General features: G+C 56.4%; 2 protein-coding genes across 4 annotated transcripts in view; one reads left to right on the top strand and one right to left on the bottom strand.

Moving 5' to 3' along the window:
• Positions 1–23,470, bottom strand: part of SMIM41 (small integral membrane protein 41) — a 100,947-nt gene that overhangs the window by 33,924 nt on the left and 43,553 nt on the right. The window lies entirely within an intron of this gene.
• On the top strand, positions 607–23,258 carry KRT80 (keratin 80). 3 transcript variants are annotated; one of them, XM_032492897.1, is made up of 9 exons: positions 607–1,237; positions 7,148–7,356; positions 11,863–11,923; positions 12,199–12,294; positions 18,963–19,127; positions 19,618–19,743; positions 20,386–20,606; positions 21,087–21,142; positions 21,226–23,258. In XM_032492897.1, the coding sequence occupies exons 1-9, from the start codon at positions 791–793 to the stop codon at positions 21,399–21,401; spliced, it is 1,557 nt and encodes a 518-aa protein (XP_032348788.1). In that variant the 5' UTR covers positions 607–790; the 3' UTR covers positions 21,402–23,258. The 3 variants fall into 3 exon arrangements, with proteins under 3 accessions (XP_032348788.1, XP_032348790.1, XP_032348789.1); XM_032492899.1 differs by having other exon boundaries at positions 610–1,237; positions 21,242–21,343; XM_032492898.1 differs by having other exon boundaries at positions 611–1,237; positions 21,277–23,258.

The raw sequence follows: 23,470 nt of genomic DNA, 5'->3' as shown, positions 1-23,470 counted from the left end.
GAAGGTGTCTTGGGTCTCAGCCACCATCCAGTGAGCACTTGGTGCCCAGCCCTCTCCTACGGTCTTCATGTCCACCACCTCCTGTGCCGTTGTTCTCTTCACCCCCATTTTACAAGTGAGGACAGAAGTCAAGGAAACTGACAGAGACCACAGTGCTGAGAAGCCATTCTGAGTCTTGACCCTGAGTCTCACTTGTCCAAAGCCAAGGGCTCTTGGCCTTGACCATCTGTCTCCTTCCCAGCCCTGAGACAGTGGGATGCATGTAGTAGGTGCTCAATAAATGACAGATCAAAGCGGGAAGGAGGGAGAGGGGGAGGAAGAAAGGAAGAGGAAAAGATAAGCCAAGGAGACTCTTACACAGCCAGAAAATAAACAGTCAAGGTGCTGTTTTCCAATGCCAGGCTGGCACGGCGCCCAGGATGGCTGCCCTACAGCCGGGAGCCCAGGGCCTGCGCTTGCCTCATCTTTTCCAGAAGTATGTAAGCCCAGATACGTCAGCCTTCAGGTATGCAGCGAGGTCTGCGGTGAGAGGCATAGCTCCCAGGTGCTGAAGCGCACACTCTCTCTCCTTCCTTGTTGAATCTGCCCTCCCTCCCCACCACCCCCAGCCAGCCCGCCCAGCCCAGCACCCTCTCCCTGGAGCCAGACCTGCCTTGGTTGGGGGGCCTGTGAGCAGCCCCCTCAGCAAGGCAGATCTCAGCCCTGGGAGGAGATGGGTGCGTGGTGCCGGGGGAGGGGCGGGAGCCACATCATCTAACAGGTTGGTCGGGCTGCGAGGCGTCCCGCCCTCATGCAGCTAATGAGCACTGTGCGACAGGTGTCTGCTCCTCAGTCCCCAGCCTGCCCTGCCTGCAACCGGAGCCTGCCGCGGCTACCCCTCAGAGGCTTGCTCCCCCGTCCCTGCGCTCTGCCGGCCCCGGGGCCCCAGGGGGCTGCGATGGCCTGCCGCTCCTGCGTCATCGGCTCCAGCAGCCTCAGCAGCTGTGAGGTGACTTCCTCAGGTGGCTCCTGGCCTGGGACTGCGGCATGGGGCAGCTGCGGGGGCCCCGGGCCGAGCTTCAGCTCCCGCAGCCTCACAGGCTGCTGGACAGCTGGCACCATCCCCAAGGTGACCGTGAATCCCAGCCTGCTGGAACCTCTGGACCTCAAGGTGGACCCAGCCATTCAGCAGCAGAAGAACCAGGAGAAGGAGGAAATGAAGGTCCTCAATGATAAATTCGCCTCCCTGATTAGCAAGGTGAGCAGAAGAGGGGGGGGGTCCCAAAACTAAGGCCGTCAGGCCTGGGCACGCAGCTGAGCTCTGTATTTCCCCAGCATCATGCCCCACCCCTGTCCCCAGCCAATGGGGAGCTGGCATTGCTAACTCCACAGGCTAGCTCTGAGCAGAGAGTTGGGGAGGGAAGTCCCTGTGCCTTCCTGACCTGCGGCAGAAAGGGACCCCAGGATGGCTTCTGAGGGGTGTCTGGATAATAATGTGCTGCATGGCCTGGGGTCACCCTACCCCCAGGTGTGGACTAGAGAGAGACTCTGAGAGTGACCAGGAGGATGTCCCCTGGTAGGAAGAGCTGATGAAGACATGGGCTGCAACTCCAAGGGAGATGAACAGGGGCCACCTCCCTGTCCAGGTCGCTGGTTCTGTTCAGCTTCCTGGGGTCAGAAGCACTGGCATGGCCAGGAGGACATGTAGGGCAGCCAGAAGGAGGCTGGGGAGTGGGAATGCAGCTGTGGCTCATCAGGAGATAGGAATATGGGGGGCAGATGCTGAAAGTCAGGAACAGGTGGCCAGCCAGTCCTCCCAGCAGCCACCTGAGTAGAGGGATTAAGTCTCTGGCACCCCACTTTCTGGACCACATTGGGCATGGCCAGCATGCTAGTCTGGTCACTGGTGTCTATCTCTGGCCCAGGGCAAGAGCTTCCAGAGCTCCACGGAAGTCCTGTCTGCCTCCCAAACCTGCTCCTCGCTCACTCCTCTGAGAAACCTCCCCTGACCAGCCCTCCCAGCTCTACTTTCTCCCTCCCTGCCCAAGAATAATAGTCACATAGTAACAGCTGCCAATCTTCAACTGCTTACCATGTGCCAGGCACTGTGCTGGGAGCTTTGCATACTTACCTCTATTTCCATCAACCTTAGGAAAGAAGTTATTTTTATGCCCATTTTACAGATGAGGAAAACAACCTTCTTGCTCCCCACCCTCCCTACAAATAAACCAGAGCCCCATCCTTCTGCCCCTGGCTCAGTCCTTCTCTGCCCCTTACTTTCCCTGCTTCTGTGTCCCTCAGCACGTGGCTAGTGCCCCCCCCCACTAGGTGGGCACTTGCAAAGAGGGGCAAAGGGAAGAAAGTAACACATCCAAAGCACCAGCTTGTGCCTGGCTCTGCCCACACAGCCACACTCCACAGTGGCTGCTTCCCCTACTGTGCAGACAGGGAGACGGAGCAGCCTGGAGGTGATGTGCCTGCCCAAGGTCACACAACCAGCAAGGGTGCATTCTGGACTTGAACTCAGGTCTGTGAGACACAAAGCTAGCAGCCTCTGAGGTGGGAGCCATTTTCCCCCGGCCCTGCCCCATTTGTGTGTCCAGACCAGCACTGCTGAGACGAGCACTGCTGCACCCACACCTGGTGTGCCCGGGGAAGGGAGATGTGGAAGGGAAGTAACAACTGGAGGACAAGCGTCCTCTGAGATGGAGCATCCCCTCTGCCACCCCTGCCGGCTATACAGAGCCTGCACTGCCAGGCAGTCCGCCCTAGGAGAGTAGCCTACTGCCCTGGGGAGGCAGGTCCCTACAGAGTCACCTCCTCTCCAAACCCAACTTAATCCCTTAAAAGGAATGCTTCATGAGCTATGTAATTTGGCTCGGTTGGGTGCTTTTCTCCCTGAATGCCAGGGCTGATATCACCCTGTGCCTCTGCTGGCGACCGGATGGGTATGTAGGCAAAGGGAAGGGCCCGAGGGGTCTGGATCTGGTGCCCAGGGCCAGGGCGTTGCCCTCCAAGGTCTTTAGCAGAACTGGAGCCTCCCCGCCCTCAAATTCAAGCCTTGACCTTGAGACAGATGCTCTTCAAGGTGGGATGCCAGGAGCCGTGGGTGTCAGCCCCTTGGGGACCAAGAAGTCCCAGCTGATCCACCAACTCTATGGAGAACATCTGTTAGCTCACGTCCCTCTTTTCCTTGTAAAGACCATGAGGGCCTGAGTAGAAGCAGGCAGCGGTCGAGAATGTGAAATCCAGAGTCACATTACTGGATTTGAATCCTGGCTCAACCTCTGACCCTCTGTGTAATCTCAGGCAAATTATTCAACCTCTCTGTTCCTCAATACACATCAGAGTGATGGGCTTGTCAGAATCAAACAGGCTCATTTTTGAAAAGCACTATAGCACCCTAATCATGTACCAGGTGTATTCGGTTTCTTGAAATAAAAGTACCATAAATGGGCCCGGCCCAGGGAGCTCTTGAACCCAGTTAATCCCTGCCAGGTAGGAGCCTGAAAAGGAGGGAGGAGCCCTGTTGGAGGGAAAGGTGGAGGAGCTTCATGGGTAGGGGTGCCGCACGGGGCTGGAAAGAGATGCGCGGGCCCAGAGGTGAGATGCTACAACCAGTGCAGGGTTGGGGCTCTAACAAGGAGAAGAGACAGGTAGTGTGGCCCTCCAGTTCCACATCCCCTTCTGGGCCCTCCGAGGCAGTAAGAGAAAGTAGAGAGCGCTGGGGGTGGGAGGAAGAAGAGGAGGAGAGTCCGCAGGGAGACCCCCAGGAGTCCTTCACGGGGCCCTGGAGCAGTACGGTTCTTCCGCTTCCAGGCTGTGTTTCCTTGGACAATCACCCTCTCTGTGCTTCACGTGCCACCTCCTTACTCTGCTCCTGCTCTGGAGGTAGCCCTGAGCTCATGCCAGTGGGAAGACTGGTACAGCTGCTGCCGTGAAGGAGGGGGATGAGCAGAAGCAGCAGCAGGAGAGGAGGCTGCGGGAGGCAGGGAGAAGGCAGTGTCAACATGCCGACATCCCACAGAGGCTGCTGGCAGGACCCTCTCACCTTCATATGCAGACATCAGAGAGGACGAGGGTGGGATAAGAGGAAGGGCTGCCAGGGGTCGGCCTAAGGAGGCTATAGAAAGGGAACCCAAGAGGGTCGGTGAAATGCCTGGGGACAGAGGGATGGGCACAATGTCTTCCCTTGGCCTATGTGGCCTCTGAAATTCACTGGAGCCATGCCCCTGCCTGCACGCAGGAAGGCACAAACCAGCCCTTCCCGACAAAGAGACCGTGAGGCTCCTTGAGTAAAGCCAATTTCTGGCCGGAGGCAGGGGATCTAACACCGCCTGACCAGGGAAGTAGGACCTGCCTGCCCCAGAGGCATCACTCTATAAGCTCTCCTGCCTGGAGTGTAGGCCCATGGGCTGGAAACAGGGAAGCTTCCCAGGTGGTCAGCCTCCCACCCAGAGGGAGCCCTAGCCCAACCTCGGCTGCTCAGTTCCCCACACAAATGGCACATCTCTCCCCACCCTCATCTGAGCCTGCTCCTCAGTGGGGCAGCCCAGCCCCCTGGAGTTGGATCATAGTGAGTTCTGTGCTTCTGGGCCTCAGTTTCCTCATCTGTAAAATGGGAAGCAGGTAGTCCAGGGGCTCGCTCTCTGAGGCCCTTCCTAAAGCTGCCGCCTGTGGTCTAAGGGTAGGGGGCCTGCCAGAATGGGGAGGGAAAGGAGTGAGAGGTGAGTACTCCATGGCCTGGACAGATTGGAGGCAATTAACCTGGCACCTCTCAGGGTGCTGGGATTTGCAGCCCTCCCTGGGACTTTGTTCTGAGGGAAGGTTCTGGGCCTTTCTGCAGGGAAGGTTCTGGGTGGGGGATGAGATTCCATCCCCACGCACTGACACAACCAACAACTCCCCCAAGAGCAGCAGGGGAGGGGACCTCCCTGGATCCCCCACAACCAAATGTGCCCTCTGGCTGGCCAAATGCACACCATTTCCCAGGAGGCAAGTACTGAAGCATAGGAGATCGAGGTTAGACTAAGGGAAGGACTTCCTGGTCTAAAGAGTTTTGGGTTGCTTATGGGTGGAGGAAGGAGCCTTACATCTCTCCTCTCACCCCACCCTCAGTCTAAACATGGGGCTCCTACTTGTCAAAACTCAGGGCAGGTGGAGTGAGCAGAAACCTCCCCAGCAGCAATCCCTCACACATACAGGGAGCACAGAAACCTTCTTGACCGTGTCCCTACTGAACCTGTTTGGCTGCGACGACAGCAAACTGGCTTAAAGTTGGCTTCAAGCAGAATTTACCAGCACAAATGGGAGTGAAGGAGGGGAGTGACAGCCCACAAATGCTGCTGTCCAATATTCCCACTGATGTTGTCTACTGTGAGCATCAAAGGGGCCCTCCCCAGGGCGTTAGAGTATCTCAGGAATGTGGGTAGGGCAGAGAGAGAGAGGAGGGCCCACCAGCACCCCAAGTCAGGAGGAACAGGGAACCCATGAAGGTCCAGAGCAGGCAGCTGCCATCAGATGAGCCTGTCTGGGAAGCTTGGCCACCAAGTAGCTGTGTGACCCCAGACAAGCCTCCCAGCTGCCCTGGGTCCCCATCTCCTTCTCTGTAAATGAAGGGTGCAGACCAGCTGTAATTCTGGCTGTGGTTCTGGTTCTCTCAGGCTCTGATTCTGGGAGCTGGTGCCAGCCGTGGACAGGACGAGGTCCAGCTACTTGCTTGTGCTCATAGGGAACATCACTGGGCTGGTTTTCACAGCATCCTGATGACAACAGCAGCCTGCACTGTCCAGGAGCCTGGCCCCAGCCACCCCTCCTGTCCCAGTGGCCTACCTCTGTCCTGGGGACCGAGAGGGTAGGGGACCTAAGAGGCGAGCAGATGGCTCCCAGTCTGCAAGGGATGGTGGTAGATTAGGACGAATGAGGAGCAGATACACTGAGGGATGATGCTGGAGGGAAGAGGGGAGGCTTCCTACAGGAGGGGAGCTGGGAGCATTTAGGGGGAGAAGCTGGGATGGTAGAAAGAGAGTGGGTGCCCGAGAGAGGCTGAGCCTGGAGAGGGCAGGGTGGGGAAGAGGCAGGGAGAACCCCAAAGCTGTGCTGGGCTAAGACGGGTGCAGGGAAGGAGAGGACTCAAGAGCGACTGGCTGGGCTGGGACCCATGGGAGCCCCTGCAGAAATCTGAGCAGGAGAGTGTGGAGGACACAGAGTTTGAGAGCACTGAGTCCAGAGCCCTCCCAGTCTTTGTCCTCAAGGCGAGACTGGCCCTAACTAGAGGCCAAAGCCAGCCCAGGAAGGGCAGCTGGGGCCCAGCACCGGCAGAGACCTTGCAGCAGACTCGAGACAGATGTTGTAGTGGTTCAAAGATTCTAAACCCACATTGCCTGGATTCCATGCCTGGCCCTGCCACTTGCTAATTGTGTGACCTTGGGCAAAGTCTTTAACCTCTCTGTGCCCTGTTTCATCATCTGTAAAGTGCAGCTGACAATAATACCTACCCCATCAGGTTGTTTGGGGACTTAATGAGTGAAAGTTGTCCACCACATAGAACAAGGCCTGGCGCACAGTAGGGACCTCATGAGCATTTGCTGTTTGCTGCTCCAAATCACGTCCCTGGGTTCGTCTCTCTGCAGGTGGGCAGGGCAGGTGACATCATCCCCAACTTGTAGCTGGGGGAAACTGAGGCTTGGAGAGGCTACAAGTCGAGGGTTGTCAGGAGGATTAGAATTTAAGAACAAACCAGGCCCTACCCTGCTGAGTTGCCAAGGCAAGATGAGACCAGGCTTGTCGAGGTGGGCGGCAGACAGGCCTCTGACACCACAGGTTCCCTGGGGTCTCCCACCCAAGCCCCAGGCGGGCCTGGAGAACCTGTCACATGTCGGCACATCCACAGCTTCATCCCCCTTCCCTTATCTGGCTGGCCCTGCTCCTCCCCTAGGAAACCTTGGCTAATTGGCTCCCATTCCCTTGGATTCTCTGATTCCTTATCTCACTATCTTCAGTCTGAACAATCAGTAATTGGAGATGCCATCTGAACACACTGAGTGAGGGCCCCTGGGTGGGTGCACTCCAAGCAGATGAGCTACCACTTCCCAAGGACACCCCCGGGGTTGTGGGGTGCTGGCTGGGCCACACCGGGCCTCTCACGGCAGCCCTCCCGCTCTCCCAGGTTCAAGCCCTGGAGCAGCGCAACCAGCTGCTGGAGACCCGCTGGCGCTTCCTGCAGAGCCAGGACTCGGCTGCCTTTGACCTTGGGCACCTCTACAAAGAGTACCAGGGCCGGCTGCAGGACGAACAGCGCAAACTCAGCCAGGAGCGGGGCCAGCTGGAGGCCAACCTGCTGCAGGTGCTCCAGAAGGTGGAGGAGTCTCGGATCAGGTAGGGTGCGCCCTAGGGGGACCGTGGACCAGGACTTAGATTGGGGACCAACCTGTGCTCAGGTGAACAGTCTGAGCGCCCGAGCCAGAAAAAGAGGAAACTTCTTTAAAGAACGTTTCTTGACTCCATACTTAGTTATTGAAGACCTGCGATGTGCCAGGAGTATTCTAAATAATGAGAGGATATGGCAGTGAACCTAAAGCTAACCTGCCCCGCCCCCAATAGTAACCCTTACAACGAAGTCAGTCTTTTCTGGGCAACAGCTAAGCCCTGTACTTGCTGGCCCCTGGGCACTGTCGCAGCCCCCAAGCCCTATCCCCTTCTCTTGCGCCCATAAACACATTGCTCTCACCCACATGTCCCACTAGCAATGGGAAATTGTGTCACTGGCTAGAGCAAGCAATGGGCTCCTGCTTTGAATGTAGCTTGAGATTTTGATCTCTCTTGGGCTGGAAAGAGAAGGGGGTGGGTACAAGCAGGGGCCAGAAATGATGGGGTTTGTATAAACAAGCAGTCCCCTATAGATAATGCGAGCCTGACCTCAATGGTGGCCTTGGGGTCTAGAGAGATGAGGGAAACACAGCCCCAGCCCGCAGGCTTTCATAACTTAATGGGACAGATAGGGAGACAGGCAGATGGCAGGCAGTCCAGCCCAGAGGTTAGGCACGACTATGTCCCTATGGAAAAGGTGTGGTCCCCGCCCACACCCCTCACTAACTCTGCGACCTTGGCCCAGTTGCTTCACAGGCAGACCTGTTTCCTCCTGGGTAGAGTGGGAACAGTGATGGCTGGTGCCAAGCTGAGGCTGGTGTGGTGAGGAAGCAGAGAGTTCAGCATAGCGCCTGGCAGTTATAAATGACTGCTCTTCCATCCCCTAGAAGGCTGAGGTCCCCAGCACACAGCAGTCCTTGACTCAGGTTCACTGAGCTGACTGGACCTATCTAGAAAGGTACTTGGCTAGCTCAGAGGAGAGGTGACGCTCTCTGAGCAGGCCGTGGCCAAAGCTTCAAGGACACGGAGGCTGAGCAGTGAGGCCAGTCTTCTTGAAAGGAGGCCCCCAGCCAGGGTGAGGTGGGGACAGGGTGTGGTTAAACCTTCCATCCCTCATTCCTCCTCCAGCGCTCGGGCCGGACCCAAGCCCTGTGATCTGAGGTGAGGCCCAACAAATGTCTCCAGAGCAGAAGGGTGGAGGCAACCTGTCAGGAGTCCAGGGATCTGGGCCACGGCTCAGCACCCACTGCCCCTCCACGTGACCTCCCCTGCTTAGACCACACTCAGAGGGATGTCACACAAGAATCTCTCCCCACTCTGAGGAATTCAGTTTCCTCGTCTGTGGATCTGGCTGGAACTTCCCTGCCAACTGGCATGATCTGCAGCCCTGGCCTCGGTTGGTCCTTGTGGCTGGGCCCCTCCCTGACCAGCCGGCCACCTCTCCCCCAGCCCTGCCCTCCCAGGTCCTAGGGAAACACACAGGGAATCTGACTGCCCATCCTGACAGTGACAAGGGTAATCACGTTGGTGCACCGGAACCCACGACTCACCTCACTTATACCTAGCAGATCTTTGGCCCTCAAAGGATCAGAGGATGGCAGAGCTGGATGGGGGCCTTGGGTCCTCCTTTTATGGGGAGGGAAGCAGAGGCCTGGAGAAGGCGAGGGCTTGTCCTTGGTCACATAGCCATGCATACTAAGTCCCGTACCTCACCTCGCTGGCTGCTGTGTGAGGCTGCTCCCATGGGAGCACCCAGATCGCATCCACGCAGGCACTTTGTAACTGGAAGTTCTGTGCAAACACTACTTGTTGTTTTAATCTGGCTCAGCCCCCTCACTTGGCCTGCTGCCTGGTTTCCATCTGCTGCCTGATTTCACTGTTTAGGCTCAGGGCCTCTCTTGCCCTCTCTGGGTAGGGAACCCACCCAAGCTGGGGGAGGTGAGGCTGGAGGCTTTCTGGGTCTGCAGGCCAGAGCCAGGGAAGCTGCGGCCTGGTTGTGCAAAGCCTGGGGCCCCCAGAAGCCAGGAGACACCAGGCCAAGCCCTGGCAGGGAGGGGTGTGCCCTGCCCTGACAAGGCTGATGAGATCAGCTTCACTTCTAGAAATAAACAAGTTTGGGGGAAGGGGCGGTTCGGTTGTGACAAGCTGAAAAGGGCTGAGAACAGATTTGGAAGCCGGTGGCTGGCAGGCTGGCAGGGGCTGGGGGTGGAATTGGGGGGAGATAGAGACATCGCCTAAGCCTCTATAGGAATGGAGACTTCCAAAAGCTTTGATGTAGTAGGAACCCCAAGGATCAGCTAGCTAATCCTACTGACTAAGGATGAAGCACAGCAAGGGGAAGCCACTTGCCCAAGGCCACACAGCAAGTGACTCAGGAATGCCGTGTACGGTTGTACAAGCTGTCTGCTGCACGAGGGCTTCTGGTTGAGGGGGTGAACTTGACTGAAATGCAGTGGAATCGATGAGAAGAGGGGAGGGAAGAGCAGTGAGGGGTAAGAAAGAGTTTTGGCACCTCAGAGGGCACCCCCAACAGCTCTCCCTAAGGTCCTGTGCCCAGGCAGGCAGAACTCTGCTGTCCAGAGGGGAGGGGAGAAGGGGAGAGGCTGAACATAGGGATTGCGCGGGGAGGGCCAGTCAGTGGGGCCCTCTTAGCTTGGGGCTCCCCAGACCCCTGTCCCCAAGGCAGGGAACTTTTCAGAGGCCCCCAGATTCCAGAGGGAAGCCTGTTGAAGTCGGCTGAGCCCTGAAGATTTGTGAAGGATGTGCAGAGAGCCGCCCATGCTCTCAGCAATGAGGCTTTCCATGGTTTCTTTCTGGAAATGCCGAGGCAGAAGGCCTGAGGGCCGGGCCGGTGTTGGAGAGAGCCGAGCTCAGCTACTAACAGGAGCAACAGCTTTAGTGGGTGCCACGCACGTCGTAAACGCTTTATGTATAACTTATTTACTCCTCATGACATCCTGCCCTCATGACAAAAGCACACACAAGCAGCCTATCCAAGGTCACACAGCTAGTTAGCAAGAAAGCCAGGAACTGAGCCTAAAGAATCTGGCTCTGGAGTCCCAGGCTTAACCAGTGCACTGCGCTAGCCTCCAGGCCCTTCTCTGAGCCTCCATTTCCTCATCTGTGAAATGGGACCAGCAGGACATCCCTGACTCAGGGCTCTGTGGGTCACAGGAGAGGAGGCAAATAAAACTTCTCGGGCATTTTGTTTGCCCTGGCAGGCCCCAGACTGCAGACCAGGCCCCCTGGCCCACCCCAGCACCCTGCTCAGAGTCCCCTGAAGGCTCTCGGAAGCCGAGGCAGGGGCCAGGGAGAGGGTATGCCCTCCACAAACTGAGTTCTCCCACCCACTGGGTCTGCTCCTCTCAGCCCCTCAGGTGGCTGGTGGAAAACAAGGCCTGGGGATGGCAGCCCAGCTAGCTGACGTGGATGATGGCTGACGCTGCCCCATCTGTGAGGTCAGAGGCTGAGGCAGGCAGGCGGCTATAATTAGAGCCTCCGTGATTCAGGCATTCCCTCGAGAGGAGGAAAGGAGACAGGAAGGCACAGAATCCCCACATCCACTGGGGCAGGCAGGACCGGGGGTGGGAAGCGTGCAGCTGGCAGACACCCCCTCTAGGGGGGCCAAGAGGGTAAGGTCAAGGATCAAGGCCACTGTCTCCCCATCCAACAGTATCCCTGTTCCAAATACGAGGCCAACTTGAGTAAGGAGGAGGCACATCTGAGAAGAGAGGGAACCCAGTAGAGCAGTGACTATACACATCTGTCATCACAGCAAGGAGGGACTTCATCAGCCCCCACATACACACACACGTACATGCACACACACGTACATGCACAGACACATGCACACACACATACACGCACACACCCCTGATAGACAAGGGAGAAGGGGTGGCATGACCTGCCCCAAAAACACACCAGGGACTCATCTGACTGCAAAGTCCATGCTCTTCCTGTCCCCTCTCTGGAGGGAAGATGATGGCATGGTGTCCTAGCAAAGCAGAGAGGGAAAGGGTGGGGCTGTGGAGAAGGGCAGAGGTAGGAGAGGGTGATATGTGAGTGGGTGCACTCCGAGCAGACTTAACTGAAGGCACAGCTTATTTGAAACTGAGACTCTCAGGGGAGGAGATAGGGAAAAAACGAGGGAACAAAATGTCAGAGTGAAAAGGTTGCACAATCAAGAGAGGCTTCCCGGAGGAGGTGAATGTGGAACGGAGCCAGGAAAGGGGTAGATGCCACTAGGAAAGAGTGAGCATGGGGAGCAGGAGGCTTGCTTCCCCAGAGCCAACACTAGGGTGTCATAGAGACAAGGATCTGTGTCCACCTAAAGGAAGGGGCCACCTCATTCTAACTGGCAGGAGGCACCAAATGGGGCGGCAGAGGCCCTGAGCCCCACTGAAAGAGAGTTAACTAAACCCTGGCCAGGTCCCACCACATCCAGCTGAGCAGCCTTTCTCTCTCTCTCTCTCTGTCTCTCCCTGTCTCCCCCATCCCCCCCTCCCCACCTCCCAGGTATGAGGAGGAGATCGCCAAGCGCACAGACATGGAGTTCACCTTTGTGCAGCTGAAGAAGGTAACCTGCTCAGCCTGCCCCAGGGCCTCCTTCCTCATGGACTTTCTGCCCTCTTTCCCTCAGGATCCCCAAGCAAAACCCCCAGAGGCCGAGTCCCAGAGCCATAGGCAGAGAGATACGTGCCTGTCCCCACCCTGCTCCTTCTCCCAAGCTCTGAGCCAGGCCTCCTCTAGGAATCGCCCCGTCTCATCCAGGAAGCAAAGTTCCCCCACCCCACCCCTGCCTGGGACCCCTGCACTCCTGCTCCCATCCCTCACCCCTGCTTTCACACCCAGGACCTGGACACAGAGTGTCTACGACGAACCGAACTGGAGACCAAGTTAAAAGGCCTGCAGAGCTTTGTGGAGCTGATGAAAACCATCTATGAGCAGGTGAGAAGCGGGGTCAGGGTCCTTCTGAGCAAAGAACTGACTGGTCCATGGATAAGGGATACAGGAGAGGCAAAGGCGTCCCCTGGGGCATGGAAACTTCAGCAGACACTTGCTGTTTCTGGCCACAGATGCAATGATTTCCTAAACCCCTTGTGTGCTGCTGTCAGCAATCCGAAATGTCCCCTCATCGCTCATTCCATAGAGCATGGCAGGTTCCCACAAGGCCACTACCTCAGGGAAAACCCTGCCTTCATGTGTGCTGGAGCGCTGAGGGCATGTGGGGGACCGGGCACTTCCAGGTAAGGGTCAGGAGGTGGCCTCAGAGCAGGGAACCAGGGGGCTCTCAGTGGCCGTTCTTATCACTCTCTCATCCTCATCATCCATCTCACTCTCTCCCTCATCCCTGCCGCTTACATCACAGGCACCCACAGTTCTAGCCCTAATAGGCATGAGCTGCACCCTCCTCTGTTTTGGGCTCAGGCAGAAAGGCCTGCAGCCAGATTCTCTGGTTCCCAGACAATACTAGCTTCTTCTGGACAAAAATGACCCAGTAAACATAGACAGAGGAGCCTCCAGACACATTCTCATTCGTCCCTAAGTCCTCAGCTAAGCCTGGGGGAACAGTGGCTCAGCAAGGCCTGTCCCACTGCCTGGGCCGCCAGCAGATGGGCCCTGCCCGTCCACACCACTGGGCCTCCCGGGCATCCTTTGGGACGTGTTCTCCTCCCTACATTCCCTGTTTGAGAGGTGAGGAGGCTAATGGGGCGATGCTTCGATTCAGCTCCGAGCAGGCAGGACCACTGCCGGGGTTGACAGGGCTCGGCAGCACTGGTGCCAAGCTGTGGCACTGGGACCCAGGGCAGAGCAGGATCAGAGTCACCACTGCAGTGGAGTAGGTCTGCTAACATGGCCCGCAGGGCTGCTGACCACAGCTTTGTGGCCTCAGCACATGGAGAGGGAGACTGGGCCTCATGGCTGCACCGGGGCCTCCCTGCTCTCCGGCAGCTCAGCCCCCAGACTGGGCTCTGTGGGCCTGAGACCTGTCTGCTGCCGTGGGAGGCAGCAGAGCAGAGAACACCTCACCCCTTGCCAACATCAGAGAGGCAGTCCCCGCAGGCAGACCACCCCAAAATGCTTCCCGTCCCTGGCAAAGGCCGCCACAGCCAGGCCAAGCCCTGCAGGGCACCATGCCCACAGAGCAGCTTGAGAAGTGTGTCAGGGCTTCCTCCGCCCAAACTCACCGCGGGCTAGTGCAGCCCAGGCAGACACTGGCCAGTGTTTCAGAGCCTCTCCTCCAACCGGCTCGCCCACATCTCAGCAAGCCCAAAGCCAGACGGAGGCAAGGGGACAGAGCTGAGGAAGGCCGGGCATAACCAGCCGTATGCCTGAGCACTGCTGGGGGCACACCCGGGAAACTCCTGGGTCCTGCCTCAAGAGCCGGGCTGGGGACTCCACTCAGACTTTGCAGTCCTTGGACCCCAATCCTGACTCTACCTTTTTTCTTTTTTTTTTTTTAACCATTTCTGTGACTTTAGGCAAGTTACTTCTGTGTGCCTCACTCCCCTCATCTGTAACGTGGGGGAGTGGCAGTAGCAGGCTCATCGGGCTGTGATGGGATAAATCCATTCATTCACTGAACAAACGTTTCTGGCAGGCCTGAGAGGTGCCAGGCGCTAACATCACAGCTGTGAGCCAGACAGGCTAAGTCCCTGCCCTCGGGAGGGTACAACTTAGCTACTCCTTAGAGGGGACAGGGAACGGGCAAGGAAACAAATATCTGGACAAGATCATTTTGGAGGATGAAAAGTTGCTGGGATGCAAAGTGCTGAGAGGAGGGGAGGCTTCAGACCCCCAGGCCAGGGGAAGAGGCCCAAACTGGGAAGACCCAGCTCAGCAGAGATTTGAGGAGGCTTGGTAGAAGGCAGAGCTGTGTAAAGGGTCTCAGGCAGGAGCGATTTGGTCCCGGGAGCGATTTGGTCCCGGGAGGGAGAGGAAGCAGCAGCTGCGGCTAAGGCAGAGCGCGCAGGGGCCAGCCCACATGGGGCCTGGGACGAGGTGTGGGCCTTGGTCCCAGCATGATGGGCAGCCCCTGATGGGCACGGGGAGGAGAGGGGGCACTGCAGGTGGGCTGAAGGGATAGCGTGTGCTGTTGGAAGACTGCTGTGGAGAAGGAGCTGCAGTGAACGCAGGAGGTGCGCGGTGCATTTATTATTATTTTACACATTATATACTATCCTAGTCTATATAATAATACGTCATATTATATTATTATCACATATTATATATAATAATAGCAGTTGTTATTACTTGGGGAGGCAGCAAGGTGGCAAGTTGGTGTCAGGATGTGAGGTTTGAGTTTCTCTCCACGTACCACCGCAGGCTGAGAAGACCACACTGACCCTTTGCTAAATTGATTCCCCACACTGGTAGGTCTCTAAGCCAGCACCGCCTAGTAAAATAAAACAATAGTGCGAGCCACATAGGTGATTGTAAGTTTTCTAGTAGCCACATTTTTTAACTTTGTTTTTTGTTTAGTTTTGTTTTTAATGGGGGTACTGGGGATGGAACCCAGGACCTTGTGCATGCTAAGCATGCGCTCTAGCACTGAGCTATTACCCACCCCACAGCGACATGTTTTTAAAAAGCAAAGAAACAGAAAAAAAATAATTTTAATATAGCCTATTTAGCTCAATATATCCAAATTATGATTCTTCAACATATAATCTGTACTTTTAAAATTGATGGGCTATTTCATATTCTTTTTTCTCATTCTAAGTCTTCGAAATTCGTGTGTTTTTCACACCTACAGCTCATGTCAATTCTACTGGTCACACTTCAAGTGCTCACAACTACATAAGGCTAGTGGCTACCGCATCAGACAGAGCAGGTCCAAGCAAAGGAAGGTGCCGGCCATGGCCACCAAGAGAGGAAGAAAAATATGGTGGGATGTGAGTAGCCCCAGGAGGGCTGGACACTCTAGTTTCAACTTTGGAGCAGACAAGATAAAAAGCTCTGCTGTATAGGCCCACCCCTGGATCCCTGGAAAGAGCCCTTCACTCTCCCCAAGACACAGACAGACAGACAGACAGACACACACACACACACACACACACACACACACACACACACACACGGTCCAGGATAGGTTATGGAGACACTTCCCCAGGAGCCAATGGCCATGGGCTGCTCAGGGCCTCATCTACACATTGCAGCCTCCCAGGCAACCCCCTGCCCCTCACCTCCAGGGACACAGGCTGGAGAGAGAGCCCAGGGGCTGCCGAGGTTCTCCAGCTCCCAAGTGTATCTGGGTCTGGCTGCATCCAGCCAGAATGCCACCCACCACACCCATAAGCTCTGGTTCCAAGGAGATTAAGTACAGAATCCACTGACAACCCCCTGCAGCCAGGCACACCTCCCAGGATGCTGGTCCCTACAAAGAGGACCTGGCATGTCTAAGCTGCTTTGGCGCCTGCCTTCGTGGTGCCTTGGGAGGCGCCAGGAGTAGGCTGCTCTGGCCCTGGACACTTCATCTCGCTCCATCCCCCTTACCAATCACAATAATAGTTTCCCTGGCTGTTGTGTATTGTACTATATTCCAGGCACTGGCTGAGTGCTTTCCAGATATAATCCCAAAAACCCTACAGAGCAGGGATCCTAATTAAGAGAGCATGGACTTAAGAGCAGCTTGGATTTGAATCCTGGCTCAGTGATTATATGAACTTGAGGTTCCTTCATCCCCTTATGCCTCAATGCGGAGAATAGGACACCTAGCTCACTGGCCTGTCGTGAGGATTTATTTTGCTAACATATCCTAAAGCACTTAGAATAGTGTCTGGCACATGGTAAGTATTTAATAAATGTTAGCTGTTTTCAGTTCTATCATTATACCCATTTTATAAATGAGAAAACTGAGGCTCAGCTAAGGCTACGAGCTTGGGCAGGGTTACCCATCTAATAAGAGGTGGTGGTATTCGGAGCTCATCGCCATTAAGCACTACATTTTACTGAGTGGTATTGTTACCCTCCCAGAGTCACCATCTTCCCTGACGTGGGGGACCACGACGAGAGTGGCCACACACATGGCAGCCTCCTCAGACTCTGGCTCCTAAGAGAAGCTGTAAACTGCAGCTCAGCTTCATTCTTGCCAACTTGGAGGTGTACATCCTCTCAAGCGACCCGTCCCACAGTGGCACTTTCTCGCCACACAGGCCAGCATTGTTATGCCCTCGGCAGCCTGGCAGGGGCCGGCATGTCTGTGCAGGTCTGCAGGTGTTCTGAACCCTCCATGTCCCGCTTCTGTTTACCACGCTCGGGCTTACACTGCGTCTTCCCAGAAAGGATCCGAGGCTGCTCCACCAGCTGTGTTTTGCCAATCCTTTTGTCCCGATGGTGCCCTGTGTTCTGACAGTGCCCTGGCCTTTTCCTGGCCCATAACAAATGCTACCTAAGGCCTGGGCTAGAAGCACCCCTAGAGAGCCTTGTCTGGAACACCCCATGCCCACCCACCCCCACAACATGGTGACCAAGGAAGCCCCAAGCTGCATCTCTAAAACTGTCCTCAGCTAAGCCCTGGCTGGGATGTCGGTCCCATTTGGGAAATGTCAGTCTCCAGTGATGACCAGGGACAGAAAAGGTGGGGTATGAGTGTGCAGGCACCATTAACCTTATTCTGGCATGGGCTGGGGCCTCCTCCTGGTTTTGCTCAGCGATCTCTGTTAAGTTCATTTGAAGATCAACCGAAACCCTTCATCAGGAGAACCCCCCAAAGGGCAGCTGGCCATGGAGCTCAGAGCCCTGCTGGCTCCAGGGTGGACACAGGTGGCCTGCCACTGCCCAAGCTTCCTTTTCCAGGGGCGATGCTTACAGCCTGGATGCTAGTGGGCAGGACTGGGCAGCAAGCAGGGGCTGGGGGTGGCCTTCCTCAGCAGGCCTCGCAGCTGCCCGTGTGGCCCCAGCTGACCCACCCTGACCCTGCAGTCTCCAGGCACAGGGATGCAAGTGGCGGGTATAGACCCCAGAGGCTCAGCCACAGCCTCTCTGAGCACAAGGACAGATGAGGGGCAGGATGGGACCCAAAGTCAGGACCAAGATCAGAATCAGGAACCTGGATCTGAACAGGCCTCCGGATCCCACTGCTACTTTTCAGGAAATGCAGGGGCCAGAGAAGCATGTTAAACACCAGCACATGGTGCAATCAGTAAAATCCAGACTGTGGGGAACACTACAGGGCAAGCAAACTGGTGTTTTCAATAAGAAAAGGAGCAAGATCGCTTCTCGGCCTTTTGGCTAAGATCAAGTGTGAAGAAAGGAGCAATAAAACGGAAAAAAAAAACAAAACAGAGACAGAGAGAGATGGAGGTTATCTATAGTATAAGAAAGACAGATATGAGAACCAATTACAGTGTATGGACCTTGTTTGGATCCTTAAACAAAAAGGTTTTTTAAAAATTATATATGGGGAGAGGGTAATGGCTCAGTGGTAGAGTGTGTGCTTAGCATGCACAAGGTTCTAGCTTCAATCCCCAGTACCTCCATTTTTAAAAATTATGAAGATCCCAGTCCCCACCTGCCTTTCTACACACCCCTGAGCATTCAGGCCAGAAGGCTGTCAGGCTGCGGGCGTGACACAGAGCAGGTCTTGGCCCCTGTAAGGCTGCTGAGTGGGAGCACTGAAGGGTCTGGCGTCCAGCCCGGCATTCCCAGCTGTTTCCATCAACTCCATGTGTGGCAGTGTCTTTCCTCTCTGTAATCTGGGGCCAATAATCATGCCAGCCTGGTGAGGATGACATGTGAGGATGCCTGGAAAGCCCTTAGCACATACACAGCCTGGCCTGTCATGATTGCCCCAGGAAACCGGAGGTTTTACCTCTTTCAGGAGTCTCTGAGGACGTGGGCTAGCATTTTCTAGGCAGAGAAGAGGACAGAGAGGAGGGGGAAAGGGGATCCCAAGGGACAGAGAGAAGATAAAGATACTGAGGCTAAATACTGTTCTTGTAGCCAGGCAAGCCCCTTAGCTAGACTGGGGGTGAGGTGATGGGGGCAATGAGTCTCCAGGGTGACCATAAGGTCTCTTCTGCCTCCTTCTCTGGCATGGGTGTGGGGTGTCATTTGTCAGCCACTAGGCCTCTCCTGCCCTCTTCATTCATGGCCTCCCATTCAGACATGCATTCAACAAACAGAGACATACCCCTGCCAGACGTGGGAGCCTGGAGGTGAAAATGGCTCAGCCGGGCCTTCAGGGAGCTCCCATCCTAGGAGGGCAGGGGATGGGGGAGGCTGAGCTGCACAGCTCTGAGCCCAGTGGTGGGACAGGGAGCAGAGGGCCAGACTCCCTCAGGCCCAGATGTCCTGAGCCTTTTCCCTTCTGCCAAAAGGAATAAGGCTTGCAGAGTGGGCCTCTTCAGTCAAGGGTCCTTCCCTACCCCTCTCCCCTTCACTCAGAGAGGAAGGCCAACAGGTGGGTAAGTGGGGGCTGCTCCCCAAGAGTCCAAGCTGGGGCATGGCAGGGAGGCCGTCATCCTCTACTCGTCTCTCTGGGGAGACAGGAGGCGGCTCTCTACTCACGCTGGGGATGAAGGGATTCTGGGGACTGTGGCTGGCTGAGGGTCTGCTGCCCCCCCTCCACCAAACCAGCCCTGAGCCCCTCCCCCTCACGTCTATGCTGCCAGGAGCTGAAGGACCTGACAGCCCAAGTGAAGGATGTGTCGGTGACCGTGGGCATGGACAGCTGCTGCCGCATTGACCTGAGCGGCATCGTGGAAGAGGTCAAGGCCCAATATGATGCCATTGCGGCTCGCAGCCTGGAAGAGGCCGAGGCGTACTCTCGGAGCCAGGTCTGGGGCTGATGGTGCAGGCTGGGGATGCAGCCAGGACAGGAGGGGCTGCACTAGCCCTGGCTGAGGCTGCCTGCAACTCTGTGCGCTGAGATTCTGTGAGAAGGGGATGGGAAACATGAGGTGATGGAGACCACAGCAGTGGGTTCCGGGGCAGATATGGAGAATGTGAGAGCCCAGCGTTGTGCCCTGCTCCAAGGGTGACCGGGACAGGGGAGAGTCTGCAACCTCCAGAGGCTCACGGTGGTACTGCCACCCAGTAATGCCCAGCCAGCTGTGGCACAGCCTGTGGGGCTCAGGCTAGGGCAGCCAGGAGATGGACATGGTCGGGGCAGGAGACGGGAAGTTGTGGGAAGCAGGCCTGGGAGCTGTGGGCTGCAGAGGAGGCAGTGGGGCTGAGGGTAGGAGAAAAAGGAGCCACAAGGGGCGAGGGTTGGGGGCTGCTGGGAGGGACACAAGCCCTCACTGCCACCTCCTCCATGCCCTCCAGCTGGAGGAGCGGGCCGCCTGCTCAGCAGAGTTTGCCAGCAGCCTCCAGAGCATCCGCAGCGAGATCGCTGACCTCAATGTGCGCATCCAGAAGCTCCGATCCCAGATCCTGTCCATCAAGAGCCACGTGAGTGTCTGGAGGACCCACCTGGGGGTGGAGCAGGCAGGAGCATGGGACATACTCTTATACACACACACACACACACACACACACACACACACAGGCTAAGTCTACACAAGCTCTGACTGTGTGACCCTGGGCAGCTCACTTAGCATCCCTGTGCCTCAGTTTTGTCATCTGTCCTTTTGAGATGGCTGTGAGGACCACATGAGCTTTACACGGAAACGTGCTCTGTAAACTGGTGGGTCTGCTGGAACATTGGCAAGCCCCATCACACACACCCAGGACCCACCACCTCCCCTCAGGCCTTCTGCCAGCTACAACGAGAGAAGGGAGGGGAGGCCTAAGCCCCAGCTTCCAGCCAGGAAAAGCCTTCAGAGAAGGCGTCACCCTGTAAGGACTGCTGGGACAGGATCCTTCGGAGGCTTGTCATTCTCTCCTCCTTGGTGACCTTAGGAAAGTGTCTCCTTAGGTCTGACTGAATTCCCTCTTGCTGTGATGCAACCCATTACCATACTGAGGAGTACTGCGGCTTAGCCCTCCCTCCCCGTGCCCAGCCCCACCAAGGACAGAGGTGGGCTCCTGGCCCTGGCCGGCTCGCTCCCTGTCACCCCTATACACCCTGTCCCTCTGTTCTCCCGGCTGCAGTGCCTGAAACTGGAGGAGAACATCAAGGCAGCCGAGGAGCAGGGGGAGCTGGCCTTCCAGGACGCCAAGGCCAAGCTGGTCCAGCTGGAGGAGGCCCTGCAGAAGGCCAAGCAGGACATGGCGCGGCAGCTGCGCGAGTACCAGGAGCTGATGAACACCAAGCTGGCCCTGGACATCGAGATCGCCACCTACCGCAAGCTGGTGGAGGGCGAGGAGAGCCGGTAAGGAATGGGGCCAGTGGGGCAGGGCTAGGGGAGAGAGAGGACTGGAGGACCAGCCCCAAGCGAAGCCAGCCTCCCACTCTGGCATGATGCTGTGAGCCTGGCCGGCCTGGGTTCATGTCCTGGCTCAGCCACTTACAAACTGGGACCTTGGCCCAGTTCATTAAATTCTCAGATCCTCCCCTGGGAAAATGGACGGATCATAAGCATGGCCCACCTGTGTGGGGAGGATTAAGATGGTCCTGCATGCAAATGCCTGTCACAAATCAGTGCTCAGTAGATGTTGGCCATTCATGCAGGGGAGAGAGAACAGAAGCCCAGAGAGGACACGCTGGCTATGCAGGGTCACCCAGCAGGGGAGCCCAGGGCTAAGAGTGACAGTCAAGAATTGCCCTCCACCTGCCAGACCCCAGGCCCCCAATCCCAGGGGAGCTTAAGCCACAGGCTCCCTTCACATCCCGCCATTTCCTCCTCCCCCAGGATGGACCTGCCCTCAGCCACCGTGGTCAGTGCTGTGCAGTCCACATCTAGAACCGGTGAGCCTGCTTGCCCCAAGAACCCATGGTGGGAGGCGGACAGGGTGTGGGGGATCATGGCCCTAAAGGCATCATTTTAAAAGCCTCCCAAACCTCCAGCCCCTTTCCTGCCCCACCCCTTATGTTCCCTGTAGCTGCCTCCAAGTCCCGCCTCTCGAGAGCCCCCTCCCGGAAAAAGAAGAACAGCAAAGGCCCTGTGATCAAAATCACCGAAATGTCAGAGAAGTTCCTCTCGCAGGAGTCAGAGGTCTCAGAGTAAGGCCGCTATTGGGACCCCAGGAGCCCCAGGTCACTCCCCTGCAGCAAGAGGAACTTAAGCTAGACTCTAGAAAGCAGCTTGGAGCCTCTAGGTTGAGAAGGGAAGCAAACCTGATCCTGAACTGAGAAGAGGAGGGTTCAAAAGAGTGACTGCTGTTTTGTGGGTCACCAGGAATGGGACAGGACTGTCACCAGTTATTCAGAGTCACTGGGCTCCACATTGATATCTCAGTTCCAGCTTCCAAACTCTGGCCAGAGGTTTTCCTGACTGGGTCAGTTTTGCCTTCACCTCCTTGCTCCTCTGAGGCTCCTCCTCCAACAGAGGGCTCTGACCAAGATCCCTTTGACCCTTTGCCCAACCCTTGCCCTAAACTCACATCTCAAGCCTTGCCTTGCCTCTGCCTCGGAACCGAGGTGGGTGCCCTCGCTCACCCAACCCCTGCCAGCCACAGGCCAGGGGCTAATGGGGACTGTTTGGGAATCCTCCTGTATCTGGAGTTCCTGGGGAGGCTGGGTGCTGAGGACCCCTGGCTTTCCTGCACCACCTAGGCTCCCCAGAGACCTGACAGTATTAGGGAGAGAGAGAAGGCGGCTCCCTGGGTATTTGGAGCCTGAGCCCGGACCTCTGTGATCAGCCCAGAAATCTGTGCTCCTTCCCTCCTCCTGTGGGTCCCTCCTAACAGGTCACAATCAGAATTGGACAGGCTGCCCAGCCAGCCCCCAGCACCTTCTCTAGAAGCTATTCTTGCCATGACAAACTGCCGAGGGTGGGGGTAGGGGACAGAAGAGTAGCCAGATGGCAGCCTGAGACCAGACAGAAGAATTGGATCCCTCTTTCTCCTCCCTGCCATCCTAGGGGTTCACCACCCTGACTGGGATCTGAGCTCTCTGCCCCCTGCCCAGGTGTTACTCAGCCTGAAACCTAGCTTGGGTGCACCTCGCCCTGAAGACCCTTAGCCCACCCCTTCCATGAAACCCCAGGTCCATTTCCTGTGAATCCCACTCCTTAAGGTCTCTGTTCTCTCCATCAAGCTAAGCAGCCTGGCCTCTCCTACACTCTGCACCCACACCTGTGGGTTAGAGCTCCTTCTCTTCCACCCCCTCTGCCCCTCCTCCCTCTATGCCCATCCCCTGCCACTACCGGGGCCATGAAGAAGGCACTGTCCACTCGGGTCTGGGAGCCTCTGAGCCCTTGAGGTCAGGCTGAGGGGCCCCAATAACAGCCAAAGAGAAATCTGCTGCCAACAAGAAGATCTGGGGCTGGGAGGAAGGCTCCTCTTCCCTCCTCTGGGCTCTCGCCTCCAGGGCTTGCAGGGGGATCCTGGCAGCTTCAGCCTCCCACTCCGGACGCCACCTGCTCTCCTTCCCTCTCCCCTCCCTACCTGCCCCTTGCCTCACCTCCTCTTCGAGCCCCAGTCTTTGATTCATTCATCTCATTTTCCAGGATAGGGTGGCCCAAGGCCTCGGCCCTTCCTTGGCCTCAAGGTCCTCCAGGCCTATGGTGGGCGCCGAAGGGCTACTGACTCTCAGACTGGAGGGAACTCACATATACTCATCCCTCAAGTCCCAAAAGGGTGCTGCTTGCAGCTTTTTTCTCCGCCTATTTATTGGTTTCCAAGGGAGCAAATCCTCAGTGGGGGTACAAGATATAAAAAGTTTATATATTATTTTTTCATAACTTATGTGGCTTTTAACTTATTGCTTCCCTTCCTGTTTCTGCATAATCAGTGCTATGTATTATACTATCTGGATAGACCACACATACCCCAGCCACCCCACCCAACTGGCTGACTGTCTTGGGGCAGTGCCCCCTTTTCCCTGCCCAGGGATGAATAAAGTGCAGAGATTTATCCATGGACAGAGCTGTGTGTCTGTTTTTATCTGCCCTCTCGGGATTGGTTAATCACTGGTCAAACGGGTTGACCACAGGACTTCTGGAATTCTCCAACTATGGGGAAAGGAATCCAGGGACCTGGTTATACCTTCAGACCAATGCAACTTAGACACGAAAAGTTCTCCTGCCCCGCCATCCTACCAGGAGGCTGTAGCAGAATCGACCTATGCTCCCGG

The sequence above is a fragment of the Camelus ferus genome, chromosome 12, assembly GCF_009834535.1.
Source record: "Camelus ferus isolate YT-003-E chromosome 12, BCGSAC_Cfer_1.0, whole genome shotgun sequence".
NCBI lineage: Eukaryota > Metazoa > Chordata > Mammalia > Artiodactyla > Camelidae > Camelus > Camelus ferus.
Note: the sequence above shows the minus strand (reverse complement) of the source record. Positions and strands in the feature narration are given on the sequence as shown.

Bases quoted from the DNA above. Each gene is read 5' to 3' on its own strand.
- KRT80 (XM_032492897.1), top strand. From the start codon at position 791: ATGCAGCTAATGAGCACTGTGCGACAGGTGTCTGCTCCTCAGTCCCCA. The intron at 1,238-7,147 runs GTGAGCAGAAGA...CCGCTCTCCCAG, and splicing joins TCGCCTCCCTGATTAGCAAG to GTTCAAGCCCTGGAGCAGCG. The intron at 7,357-11,862 runs GTAGGGTGCGCC...CCCACCTCCCAG, and splicing joins GTGGAGGAGTCTCGGATCAG to GTATGAGGAGGAGATCGCCA.